At 37.8% G+C, this 14,269-nt stretch overlaps 1 protein-coding gene across 6 annotated transcripts in view; it reads right to left on the bottom strand.

Annotated features, from left to right (window-relative positions):
- Positions 1-14,269, bottom strand: part of TSPAN9 (tetraspanin 9) — a 207,102-nt gene that overhangs the window by 98,722 nt on the left and 94,111 nt on the right. For 5 of the 6 annotated variants that reach the window (XM_067304130.1, XM_067304123.1, XM_067304115.1 and 2 more), the window contains one exon: positions 9,312-9,391. In XM_067304130.1, the coding sequence (XP_067160231.1) occupies positions 9,312-9,374 (63 nt within the window). In that variant the 5' untranslated portion in view covers positions 9,375-9,391. Of the gene's footprint in view, positions 1-9,311; positions 9,678-14,269 lie in introns of those variants that run through there. The other variant, XM_013956240.1, reaches the window with a different exon arrangement.

The following is a 14,269-nucleotide window of genomic DNA, read 5'->3' as shown; positions in this document are numbered from 1 at the left end:
TTATCTCTTACTTTGGAGCTCCGGAAGATATGGGTTTCAGGTGTGGAGAGGAAAAATATGTGTTTGGAAATGGTGGGAACAGAAGGTGTCGCAGATACAATGTGTATCACTGCACAGGCATAGCCACACACATCAGCACTAAATTTTATCTGCAAGGTTAAAAATACATTTTTAAAGTCCTTGGTTTAAAAGCAGTGCAAAAATAGTACAATGCCTATTCTTTTCCCTCTTTTTCATTTTTACATTATTTCAGACTCAGTGATTGGACAATACTGTATACACAGATGATTACAAACAACAGAATTGTTTTGAGTTAACTGCTGCCATAGTTAACTGTTACACATTTACACATTCTATCTGCAGAGTAAACTGCTTTGTTTCAGTTAACATGCTTTGCACCACACATGCAGCATGGTAGAAGTATGCACATAAGCAACTAAAACATCTCTGCTAATGACTAGTAATTCATTAAGCTGATGAACCCCTACAGCTTATAATCCTCTGTTAATAATCTTATCATCCATAGCATATGATTTTCTTGTTTCAGTCCTCTTCATCATAAAAAAAAAAAAGAGAGAAAGTTATTTTAGGAAAAAATACTTGTACATCACAGCCCCTTACAGTCTAAGAAATTAATAGTTCTGTAATTGTCAAGAGATTAGCACACCGTTTGCTTCTGTTTTTTATTCCTTGCAACAACTCTCAACACATGTTATACTCTTCTCAAATACTTAAGGGTGCTTTGAGGATGTGCATTTAGGAATCAGCAATCATCTCATCATTTCCTACTGTAGACCTACAATTTATACCTACAGCAGTTGAAATTGCATGTGAATGCAAGTAAGACAGAAGTTTGGGGGAATCCATAAAATAAATCAGAAAGATACAAATTCTATGTCTGACATCTCATGACTTGCCAGGGTTGTACTGGAACAAACATGAAAGACACTTACTAGTTCAAAATATTTCCAAAAGTATACACCTCTGGTGCAGTGATTAGAAACAGCACGAAGATTTTGGTTCAGGAGATACAGAAGACAGGCAAAAGGTTTCATGAATCACAAAAGGACAAGATTGCCAAATTCAGCTTGTAATAAGGATCAAGTACATTCAACAAGAATTGATGGGTGCAAAATTCCTTCCCCAATAAAATAGAAGCACAGGGGTTTTTTTGTTTGTTTTTTTGTAAACATTAATTCTTTTGACTTGGAAAATTATATTTTCATTTACTGCATTTAACGACAAACACACAGGAAGCAAAATAGAGTAAAAGTAATTGCAAGCTAGTCATTCTGTGCTGAAAGGGATGCAAGGGGTAACCAACAGGTTTGTGTTCCCAGCCAGCGTAGAGTACAAAATCTTGTGTTCTGGATGGAAGATCAGACAAGACAGCCAGTGTGCCAACTGTGACACTAGACACCTATATGTGAGTGGGGATGGTTGTAGTGGTTGTAGGGACTTGGCTACGGTTTGATCAAAGACAACCACAAAAATTGCCTGAATATATTGTAACCCTGTGGAAAAACCTAGCCTTACCTGCACTATCTCAGCAGTGATAATCCATTGGCCATGGTGCCAAGTTTTGGCTGACACTAATGAAGATGAGCTGCAATGATTTTTAAAAATCATAGTGACAGTGGGCTGCAAGAATATTCACTATCCCTGCTATACTGGATGGAATAGTTAAAGAGGTTTGGATAGCAGCATGAACTTTGGCCCAGCTCATGAAAAGCAGGAGGAAGGAAGAAGGATTATCTCAGTCAAATTTCCAAACATTTGGAAGTTCGATTATCTCTGCTCAATACATACAGCAATTTAATTTGCTTCTAAGCAGTAAGGGGCTGAACTGAATGGAGATGTTCTGTCTGAATTGATTTAAAGCTAATTTGTTTTGGAGAGTTGTGAAATTGCTTTAAGTTCAGTGCCTGCAGTCATTTCTGTAAAGTGGTATTAAAATGATTAAGTCTTATGTGACCTCCCAAACAGGTTCAGCAAATATTCACTATTTAATACCACACCTTCAGCCACATCAGGTTCTTTTACTTTGCTGACATGGCGTGGCTTATTTATTTCTGCAGGATAATTCAGGCAGAGCTCCAGATACCCAGCAGAATTTCTCCTTTGATTCAAAGTTTCACTGAGCTGCTGAAAGGTTAGGTTACTTTACCAATGATAAGAAATGAACACAGAAGAACTACTAAGTATATTACACAATATTAACAGTGAGTCTGTGATGACTCAGCTGCCCGTTAGGCACATCCAATTTTTTTTTTTTTTAATGTACAATGAAACCCCAATTAACTTTACTTACCACAAATTGGACTGCATGCTCTGATCTTTTGTACCCAGGTCTTGTTCTGTCTCAGCAGCATTTAAATAAACAAATTACATGCCTCCTCTGACAGCCAGATAATAGAGTTACATGCTCATCCTACTCTATCTGCGTGAAGAAGATTATACCGCTTTGGACTGGCCTCCTGCACACTTACTTAGAAGGTGGCAGGAACAGACAAAAAGGAAGCATGAAAACAAGCCAAACTGAGTAGCTTACTGAAATGTTCTGTATGGTCTATGAGCCCAGAGGTAAGTAAGAAACATTACAGTTTTTAAGCTTATTAAAAGTTAGCAATAATTGTATCCCATGCTTATAACCTTAGCTTTATAAAAGTTGATATCATCATTACTTTTAAAATTTAGGGGAATCGAGTCACAGAAGGCTGAAGAAATTTGCTCAAGGTCACACAGTCAATCAGAGGATATGAGGAAGAGAACCTGAATCATATATTTAAAGAAAGAGGTTTAACTCTGTGACCAGGGGAGAGGGGGACCAGTCAATTATTTTCCATTTCCAAACTGTATTCTGCTTCTCACATTCAGTGGCTATACATCATTATCAATACATCATTTATCCATAATAACAGACACAAATGGCTTTTATACCTACCTACAGCTAGAGTAAAAATAGTTTCAAAAATTCCACACTGAAGGAAAAACAAAAACAAAAAGCAATGGAAAAAAACAACTTGATCAGAATACAGTGTTAGGAAAGAGCAGTAAGTGAGAGGAATACTGTGTAAAGTGTTGTATCAGATGTCTCCCCTGTCGAGTTTAAATAGCTTAGACTCATTCCCTTAAAAATGGTTATGGAGCTCCTGCCACCTGGATTAACTAGTCTAACACAGCTCTGAAATACACCTCATAAAACTGGTCTCAGGCTTCAATAATATTTGACCATTATTCTCTAATGTCACCTGAACATACAATATATTCATAAGGACATCACTCAGCTTGAACTAAATATAACTTCTCCTCCCAGCCAAAATGCTGACATGCAGAAACATTTGCCTAATTGTACCCCAACACTGACATGCATGGTTGCATAAGCCCACTCAATAATGGTATACCATTTGGAGAAGAAACTAAAGCTAAAAGCTAGAATCTTTTCAAAATATCTTGAATCTCTATTAAAACCTGATTTTTTTTCTATCAATGAGACCGAAAATATTAGCCCTGTGAATATTAAGACTATTCCTTTTTGCAGATTTCAGTATGCTGCTCTTAAAGTGATTTCTTTTTCTTTTTTTGAGTAGTCCTACTTTCATGGGATTGTACTGCAGTTGTCACTGGACTGCTCACTTATGTCATTACAGCCAAAATATGACAGAAATAAATACTGCCATTATGTCACGGGACAAGCATCTCAGGGTCATTCACTGTCTCTCCTTGTCATTATTCCCTGTGTCAGAAAACTGCAGCATACAGGGCACAGAATATATTGGTTACAAGATCATGCAGTCAGGGCTGGACAATAAAAGGGAGTGAATTTGATTGTGTTCCCTGTTCTAAGCTGTCTGTAGTTTGTCATTTTTTTCTCATTTCAGGGACTCCACAAATGTCATTAAACCTGAAAGATTAACTTTCAGTTATGTATAGGACAAAGCCTGTTCACAAGCTTCAACTGTTTGTCCAGCAGGTTCAGATAAGCATTAATGCTTTGTACTTCAAACTAAATAGTGTGTTATAGTATATATTCCAGCTGGGAAGAAAAATACCTTCAAGTATGGATTACCCTATACAAACCATTCTAGAATTCTTAGTTGCTTTACAGTATTAATATCTGTGACAGCAGCCTCACCCAAAGAGACAATAGACATGCTCGTTCTCTTTCAGTTCGATCCCAGACCTCAGACTTCAGTAAAAAGTGACTTGCATGGTTGCTGAACTATTGCATTTATGTTCACTGATAAATACACAACAACATTTTTCATTTATAAGATTGTAAGACTAAATTAGACAAATAATTAATCAAAAAAAACTTTAAGAGCATTAGCATTTATCTATTATTTTCACAGCAAAGAATCAGTGAACAATTTACTGTGTTTAACTTTTTGCTATTACTTCTGGGCTAGCCAGCTTTCCAGCCCACGTTTTTCTCTTCTAGTCTTATATTTTAGCAGAAGGAAAATGCCTACAACCTATTATAAAATTTACTTTAAAATTGAGTATCAAATATCTGAATTTGGAAAGTTCACTCAGTTTAATTTAGATAAATGTTAACTACCGTTTAAGGTTAATTATAGCATTAATAAATAGATATTATTCCTAATCATAATAGGTATTATTCCTATCAGAAGATTTTTATAGTAGTCTAAATTTAAACTTAATTTAACAAATAAACCACATTAAGGGACTTTCTGGCTATACTTAACTTTCTTACCAATTGCAACAAAGAAAACATCAAGATTTAATAATCTTGCCAGATATTTCCTCCAACAAAATGCATTATATTAAACTTAAGTAATGCTAAAACCTAACAAAATGTGTATTATGAATGTTTCAATGTACATGGAATCATTAATCTTAGTTAAATGAACAGAACAAACTAAAATTGATCCATGATCAAGCATTATGTGCAAAGTTTTCTACTGAAGTTTTGATAATTTATTCCTGTCACTTTAAACTTTCCCTTTTAGGACACTATGAAATTCTCATTTCACAAATGAAACTTCTTTTTCAAAATTTCTGTTTTGTAGAAATTTTTTTATAGGCAGTAAGATTTTCCGATATACTCTGTGAAAACAATTCATCTAATTCTTTTGCCTAATTTCACTGAAGTGAAATCCATCCTATAAACACCTATGCCCTAATCTTTGTACTTGGTTACTATTCTTCTTGGCAATTAAGATGCTATCTGTAGAAATTTAAAAAAAAAAATCAATATTCAATTCTTTCTACAGGGCTATATTGGCTACTTTGCCATCTCCATACATGTGCACGTAAATATTCCTGAAGGCAAATTAAATCAACTAACGTATGTACTTGCCCAGGCCCTTTGCAAAACATATTATGCACTTAGATGAATTCACTGTAAATCATCATCCTAGCCACACAATTAAATACTATAAGCTTTCTTAACCCTCAGCTCAGACTTTCTTAATCTCCAAAAGAAAGCAATGCCAGATGGCCAAGAACAACTGCTAAGAATCACAGATGGCCACAGAGAAATACCTGAAGTTCTTAGTGATACAGTGGAGAAACACCTTCTGTTTTAATTTACTGTTAGGCCCCTCTTTGATCAACTTGCTTTGCAGAACTCACCTGCAATCCTTCCACATTAACTAACAGATCTGTTACTAATTTTCAAGAACTATATTTTGTTGTCTTGAATCTAATTCACCAATATTGAATTTTTATTGGGCAGCAACAACACACCACCTCTTTCTCAAAGTAGTCACTGTGGCAGTATGTTTGGTACCTAAAAACAGAGACAACCTACTAATCACTGCACATTTCCATTATCCTCAAATAGACACTTAGGTGGTCTTCAAATGTGTATGGGCTGGCTGTCAGGCTGGAGGACCAGTACAGCTCGCTGCCGCATGATGGACAGATTAGGTCCCAGTCTTTTTCTTGGTGTCAAGAAGCAAACAATGGAAAAAGATTCTTATTCTACAGAAGAACATCCTTCTTTGGGCCAACATGCAAGAGCAACCCTGAGGACCTTTCATGATAATAGTACCCAGCCTTCCTGGGACACCAAAGGTTACCACCACTTTTCATGTGGCAGGAGAAATATCCACCAACTTCTAAGAAACACCAGTTTACTACAGGATAATAATGCTTCACATGAGCCAAGCTCTCTGCACCTGCAGGCTCAAAACAATGTAGCTTTGTGGCATGTAAGCTGGTCAGTCAGACTGCCCATTAACTGCTTCATTCACCACACAGCTGCTAGACTGGCACCTGTTTAAAGACTCCCTGAAACACAGTTTTTCTACTACAGTCTCCAGTTGCCTAAATCAATGTCTGCATAAAAATCCTGCTTCTCGCACAGAAGTGGTCTCTTTACCTCTGAGGACCAGGAGTCTCATTCTGCTTTAAACTACAGGCTGAGACAGATTTCATGCTCAAAAATTGGTCTCTCTCTTTTTTAAAGGAAATCACCTTGCATTACAAAAGATGACAGTCATTGCTCAAGACAAGGCCACAACTTCATGGTTTTGGACTTGGGTATGTTAACAAAACTTCAGAAGGAGCAATGCTCAAAATGCAGAGGGGTGCTGCAGTCCCAGACTGGGCCCTGATAGTGATGTGGGAGAGAGGCTTTGGACTGTAACAGCCCAGTGTGCTAGGAGACCAGGACTGAGGAGAACTGGCAAACGTGGGAATGGGAGCAAAGGGCTGAAAGGGAAGACAGGATTCAAACAACAGGGAGTGCTTTAGGGCAGGGTAGGAGTGCAGGTACTGACAGAGCTATATGGAGAACCCAGGGCTGGGCTAGCAGAAAACTACAGGATAGGAGCGAGGGACACTGACAAGAGCACAGTGTCAGCAAGGAGCATACACAGAACTCAGCTAACATCCAAAGCCTGTCAAACAGTTATGGTGGAACTAGCATAGTCTCCAGGTATGAAGCCAGAGACGGCAAACTACAGAACACCTGTCTATAGTATGCTTCAGTCTAGTTATCATTTTCATGAAGAAAAAGAGGTGACAGTTGTATTCATCTGAGTCCCCCAAGACACAGGACAATAAAACGGCCTATTTAAAAAAAAAAAAAAAAAAGAGAATCCAGCAAGACTGCAGTCCTCTTCTGAAAACACTGGAAAGTTGCACAGGAACCTCAAGACTGATCTGTAAGATTGAATTTAAGTCAGCTAAAGTAAAAAAAGCAGAACTTCAGAACAATCTAAACATGGCTAGTAGATCAAATTTCTGTTGTAAACTACTTAAAAAGTATTTGACATCTTGCATTCAGCTTTTCTCTATAAACCCTCAGATTCATTATTCTACAGCACCATTTACATTTTGCGTAGCCTGGCTCATACAAAAAGCATTTTTAGAGTATCAAACAGAGATGCAGTGACAAAGATTAATAATAAAGAAAAGTGGTAAAAACCCAGCAAGCAAAGGCATGTTGGGAAGGGGAAAAAGGGAATTCAGAGGTTAGATTAAGAGCTGAGGAAGCACAGGGGTACTAGAGACCTGTTCCAGGTGGTAGTAGGTAAGTCCTAGCCCAAGAAGCAATGTGTTTGTCCAAAGTCTAGTGGGAGCTGAATAGGGGGAATACAGAGATGAACACAGAGAGGAGGCTGGAAATACTTTGTGCAAGTTCAAGAAAAGGAAAAATGGATATGGAAGCCCTGCCTGCACACAGTCAAGAAAAATGCTGCTTGGGAGGGAGATAAAAGGAAAGAAAGATATTGAGTCTAAGGAGATGAGGGGAATGGCAAGGTATTCCTAATGGCTGATCCCAGAGAACATAAGCAATGACATCAAGAGGGCTATTCCAAAACTAATTGCAACATATAGCATGAGAAAAAGAGAAATACTTCCAAGGTGTCACAGCAATGCAGCCTTTGGGTCATATAGCCAGTCTGATATAAAGCTAGTGTCTTCAAAGGGATATATTCCAGAAACAGGTGAGGAAACTTGGAAACTTTCTGGTAGGGTTGGTGTACAGGAAAAAACAAACAAACAAAAAAAAACACAGATGAACCAAGGAGCTTGGATCAGATGTTCTTCAGAGGCCAGTCCCACTTTTCTATTTAATAAAGATTTCCACCTTCCTATTTAAGTAAGATTCCCACACCTTCAATGGCTGCAACATTTCAGTTTATTACTGCTAAAGCTCACTATTGCATGCTTGGTCTGGTCCAACACCATACCAAATCTCCCATTACCTCTTGCTCTTAAAGGTTATTTCAGTATATGGGTCATGACAAACAGAGAGGCTGTTAGTAAGACTCCAGATTTGAACATAGCTACCTCTGCTGTAGAGATATCAATCTGAACTAGACTGTTAATGCCCCTTCTTCTTCCAAAATAAATCCAGAGAATGTGTTTTCATTTACTTCTGAGTACTCTATATTTCTGGATTACAACCTTGAATCATTTTACTCATGCGCCCAAGCATTACAGCCATAAAGAAAGCAGTGACCTTTGATTTCAGTTAAGCAAACCAATTTCATACTGGGCTGTATTCATGAAAAATCAATATTTCAATTAGCTTGTGATTTTCCCAACCTTGTTCACTCAAGGATGCCCAGCTGATGGTTGACTTGAACCTTAGCTCCCTCCCTTGCACATGGCATTACTTTGCTCAAAGTATTCATTATGCTTTTAATCTGCTTGCTGAGGCACTGTTACAACTCCTTATGCCTCTTGGCTGATGGAGGAAAATCAATTTTGATCCCTCAAAAAAAAGCACTAGCTTCCAACTTCACATGCCAGTTTGGACAACTGCAGCTGAAACTGAATACAGATTAATTCATCATTTCAATCATTCCACATTTATGCTGACACCTTAAGTGGTTAGAGTATTTTATTTTTTTTTAATGAAGAAATGAGACTGAACTTCCTTCAAATGAAAAAGCAGTTTGTCAAATGAAGTTTACAAAAAAGTGGAATTTATGGCGACAATGAGAATGTACTTGAAATTTAAATTAACCTGCAGTTTAATGCAACATGAGGTATTACAACAGAATGCAAAAACCCTGCTACAACAGGATTTTAATGCTAAAACAGTTTTGCCCTTCCTTAAATAACCCAGTTCAAAACACATATTAGAACCTTGAGCTTTAAGAATTGGTAGTCAAAGTACAGTAAGCAGGTGTCAATAAGGATACAAAAAACAAGTACATTTTCCTATTAGGCATAGGTTTAACACTGAAAATATTCCTTACGTTTATGAGAGAGAGGGAGAGAAGTGGCGGGGAGCTTACTGTAGTGCTTTAAAGATGCACTGTACACATAATGCAGTAGTACAGGATACACTAACAAATGAAGACAACTGAAAAGGCAGTACTCACCCAAAATATTAAATTGAAAAGGAACATCACATATTTCAAACAACACAGGCAGCCTCTTGCCATGTTGAACTTCTTAAATTCTAAAAGGAAAACAAAGGATAGATCCAGGTAAAAGACCACATATTTGCTGCCTTTGGGTGCACTGTATTTGTCACTTTTTACGCCAGTCCCAGTCCCAACGCCGGTCCCAGTTCCGACCCCGGTGTGGCTCTGTGTGCGTGATCCAGCTGTACCATAGAAAGCTCCAGCAGTAAAACCTCGACCAAATTGCTTCCCTGAGGTAGAAGGTTTAGCAAAGTCAGAGTCTTTGCTATCCAAAGATGGACTCCGGTGAATTGAAGAATCCTCACTACTTGACTTTTCCATGATCTCTCTTTTCACTGTTGTCAGATTTAATGTTTAGCATTTCTCAGCATTAAATGCAGTGCCTCGCAAACTCCACAATACTACAAGGGCTGTTTGTGTTTTGCTTCTCTTTTTCTTTGTACGTAAATCAGATAATGACTGCAAAATTCATTGCCATATTCACTGCATTGTTGCTGCTTTTATCTGTTTTTTTATACCACAGTAGGCTGTACTCTATCTATCTGTAGTGTGGATTCACACATTAATATCTCATGCAGAAGCATACTCATGATGTATCTTGATGAATCAGTTATGCGGAACTTCAATTTTATTCAAAAGAGCCATAAGCTCACTCTCTCTGTCCTTAGTCCACAGCCCCTGATCTATCCGCAGCAGATGGTCCTTGCATCCATTTCCAAAAAGCTTCTGCAGTACACCTGGGAGACTTTCCTCTAGCCTGAGCACTTTTCTTGCTCTCAGCTTTCCTCTCTCTCTCCCTCTAACTGCTTCTCATACGCTGTTGCTTTTTTTTTTTTCCCCACCCGTTTGCAGTATCTCAATCAGTACTCAGCTATTGGAGCACACTGTGTTGCACTGCTGTTGACGTGAAATCATCAGCAACTGCAACCACTGGGCATTTCTCACAGAAATCCCTGACCTAACTATCAAGTAATAAATCCACCCTCTTGGTTGCCCCTCCCCTCTGCTTTCCATCTAACCAATGAGAAGAAGCACTCTCCCCCAGGGCACACCTCCATGACATAATATCTTTAATAGGATTAGAATTACTCTTGACTATACAAGTGCACAACAGAAAATCTCTTTAAATGTCAAGTACTGTTTGGCTGTTTGAGAGTTAGAACCATGAGGTAACGATACTCCTTTCCTGCAATAAAATATTGCAAACGTGTAGATACATAGGAGCTAACCTGTCCCTGCTCATGAAATTAACAGTAACGTTCGCATTTTTTTCTGACTTAAACAAATGCCATGGGACAAGGAACTGGAACAGACTAATACATTGAATAGGCACATGTGTCAATTAAATATGAACATAGTGTGACACCATCAACTGTGATATAATTAATCATAACAAGAAAAGCAGAGCTGCTCTCTCCTACAGGATAATCAAACAATTCTTAAATTTCTTGAAATGTAAGGGTATCTGAACCTTCAACTATTTACACACTATTTAAGTGGTAGGTCAGAGATTACTCCTGCATACAGTAATCAGTCATTCTACATTGCGTGTAACCTGTGAATCAGAAACACTGACTCAAATGCTGTATTTCTTTACCAGAGAGCAATGCAACATACCTGCTAGGACTTGAACACAGGGGGCATGAGTGTGCACGTGTGCCTAGGTACATGTGAGCGAGTGCTGGGAGGGGAGGGATAGAAATCCTGGTGCTTTCGGGGTTGTTTCATATTGGTTGGATACAATGTATTATACAGTAGATGGTAAGTGTAAAAAGAGCACACTGATAGCACAAAGCAATAAAACAGATTTATAATGCAGGTTATTCTTTTCTTTTTGTAAAGAAAGAAATGATATTAGGAGACTATTATCAGTGAAGCAAAGCTACCAGAAAAAGCAAAAATTATGCAGAATTTCAACCGACCTTTTCACATGCATGTTATAATGCACTGTTTAATTATTTTATCAGATACCTTTGAGAAAAGACAGTATAACATTTCTTCAATCTTAGACATCTACGGCCGGCAGCCACTTATAATACTATTATTTTTATATAATAACATCAGAATCTACATCCTAAAGTTATGCTGTATCTTTATTGATAGGCTTCTTCTGTGACAAGATCCCTCTACCATTAACTACTTCATGCCATGAAATAAACAGTATATGTACATGTAATTTTTCTCTCATCTCTTCTGCTCCCCATTAGAATAACATTTAAAACATGCCCAAGCCCATATCAAACATGTTTGTTCTTTAAAAGTCATTCCAGAACTACCTGCATCAAGTTTCTCCATCATGTGACTGCAAGATAATGACCCAGTAGTCCCTATGGTCCAGTGCAGCAGAAAAAAGGCTACACAGAAAACACCCATGCAAAAAAAGATAAATTAGCAGTGACCACAGTGGCATTTCTATACATGTCTGTGATGCACATGCCACCTTCACAGCGAGCAGTCAACAAAGGCCAATATGCTTAGAAGAAAACATGGGAGAGACTTCTAGATACCCGCTTCAGCCACTAGAACCTGTGGGATGAATAGCATTTGAAGCATGCCTTAGTATGGTTTTAGAAACTTCAAGAAGCTCTTCTTTTTGAAAGTTTAGTTACTGCCTGAGTAAAGTTGTGCCATTTCAACTCTATGCTGCAAGTAACTATTTTCACAGGTTTTTACTTGTCACACAGAATTGAGCCCTCAGCCAAAAATAGTATGAAAATTTACAAGTATTTTAAAGCATTTTTCTTCTCCTGCACCCATTGGCTTATCAATGCAGAACCACTGTTGTTCAACAGGTACACAATCATTTCAAGTTGTCATAAAATTTACACTGACATAGACTAGAAAGCAAAGAGATAAGATCTTCAGAGGAAAAAAAAATTATGGTGTGTACTCATGAAAACCAATGCTTTATAAATCTCTGCCTTGACTTCCAACTGTTACATGACAATAATAATTTATCTGATCTCCCCAAGGTTAAAAAATTTGAAGGAATACTTTGTAGCAAAAAACCCTCCAGAAATCCAGCCATCAGAGTTTGCAAACAGTGGAAACATTTCTATTGGTGGTTAATAACAAACAACCAAAAAAGTAGTTCCCCACCCCAAGCTTTTTTTTTTTTTTTTAAACAAGTTTTCATTATTGGGTCACATTTAAGTTTTCTATTTTTGCATTCAAATACTACAAAATATTTGCTTTCTTTACCATTACTTGTAACACACCTTTCATAAAAAACTGGTTCGCATCAGAGTTTTTACTTTAGAAGGAACAACAAAAGGAACAAGTATGGCCCATACCCACCTTCAAAATCCAAACCTGAGCAACGGACAGCGGGGCACAAAGTTCCTAATCAGTCTGCCCTTCTGCTAAGTACAAAGGAAACGAGTGACTCTCTTAGGGTTAGGCTTTTGCCACCAGGGAGATTTTACAAGCTTCAATAACCTTCTGCCACTTGAATCGGAGGCCACAGAGCAGCATTACAGATTAGATGCCACTTCCTCCTACTGGAACAACTCGGTACTTATGTAGCTCAGTTAATAAACCACACAGAACTGCTTATTTAGCCTGAAAAAGCTGTATCTGTTACCCAAGTTCTGACTGGCCATTACCCTTAAATCTGCATTTAATTGAGACTTCACTTGTTAGAGTTGCAGCAAGACCCTTTAGCAGTACCTAAACATTGTCCACTTGTCAGTGTAACCTCTGCACAGGAAAGAATGCCTTTTGCCTCACTGCAGATCTCACCTCTGTTGAGGAAATAGAACATGAAAAACATTCAAAAATCCATTCTGTACTTCATCAATCTTTGATTACTGAATCACAGAATTTTTCCCCCTACATGAAAAAAAAAAAAAATCCTTTCAGTCCCACACAAAAGTGCCTGGGACAAAAAAACCAAACTTCAGCCCATGGCATCCAAATAGCTCAAGCAAGTATTAAAGGAGAGAATTTAGAGCACTTTTGCTTACCAGGTAGGCAAAGGAATGTCCCAGTATGTGCAGCAGAAGGAAAGGAAAGGAAAGGAAAGGAAGGGTATTAGTAACAAGGTCCAAACAATACAAGCTGGTTCTCCAACTGATATTGATTTGCACAGTTCCCTCCTGGGCGCAGCACGGCATAGTCCTAAAAATACAGATCCCAAATCCTCCAATTTTTATTGTAAGTCACCAAGTACATGGTATTTTTCTTGGCCCTTAGTTTTATCCTACCAGGAGTTCAGTGTCAACTACACACAATTACAGTGTTCCTGAACCCCTCCACTTGTTTCTGATCTCTTCAGCTGTTTTGCACAACTAGTTTGTGGAGCCACATTGCAAACCAGAGCAGGCAACTGACAAAACTTATATACATATTCATAACTATGTATTTATAAAGACATAATACAGATATAAACATATTTAACCAACATATATAACTGATGCATATATTTCCCTTTGTAAAAGTCCCTGACCCATTTATAAGACAGTCCCCTAAATGGCCATGCTGATCCACTGATAGGGATAAGAATAGAAGCAAATGCTGAAGTCTGAGCAAAAATATCTTAAGCTGGTGTTATGACCCCATGATTCCAGCTTGAAAATATTAAACTTTAGGAGTTTTTAAAAAGGGAAATCAAAACTGTAGCCACTGTGATATATGAACATTTTACAATCTATTATATATATTACCTTGCAATTTCAATTATGTAGGACAACACTACCGTTGCCATTTTATAAACAGGGAACTTGAGGACCAAGCCATTTGCTGAGGATCAACAGGAAATAGCTGGCAGAGGAACAAACTGAATCTAGACCTCCCTTGGCTCTGAGTAGGGCACTAACATTGCACCATTTTCAAATTAATTATTTTTAGAAATCATGAGTTTTAAGAATCCTGCTGCATGATTTTGGAACTATATTGGGCCCTAAAGAGAGATA

Source organism: Apteryx mantelli, chromosome 1 (assembly GCF_036417845.1).
Source record: "Apteryx mantelli isolate bAptMan1 chromosome 1, bAptMan1.hap1, whole genome shotgun sequence".
NCBI lineage: Eukaryota > Metazoa > Chordata > Aves > Apterygiformes > Apterygidae > Apteryx > Apteryx mantelli.
The sequence above is the reverse complement of the archived record's forward strand: the minus strand, read 5'-3'. Positions and strand labels throughout refer to the sequence as shown.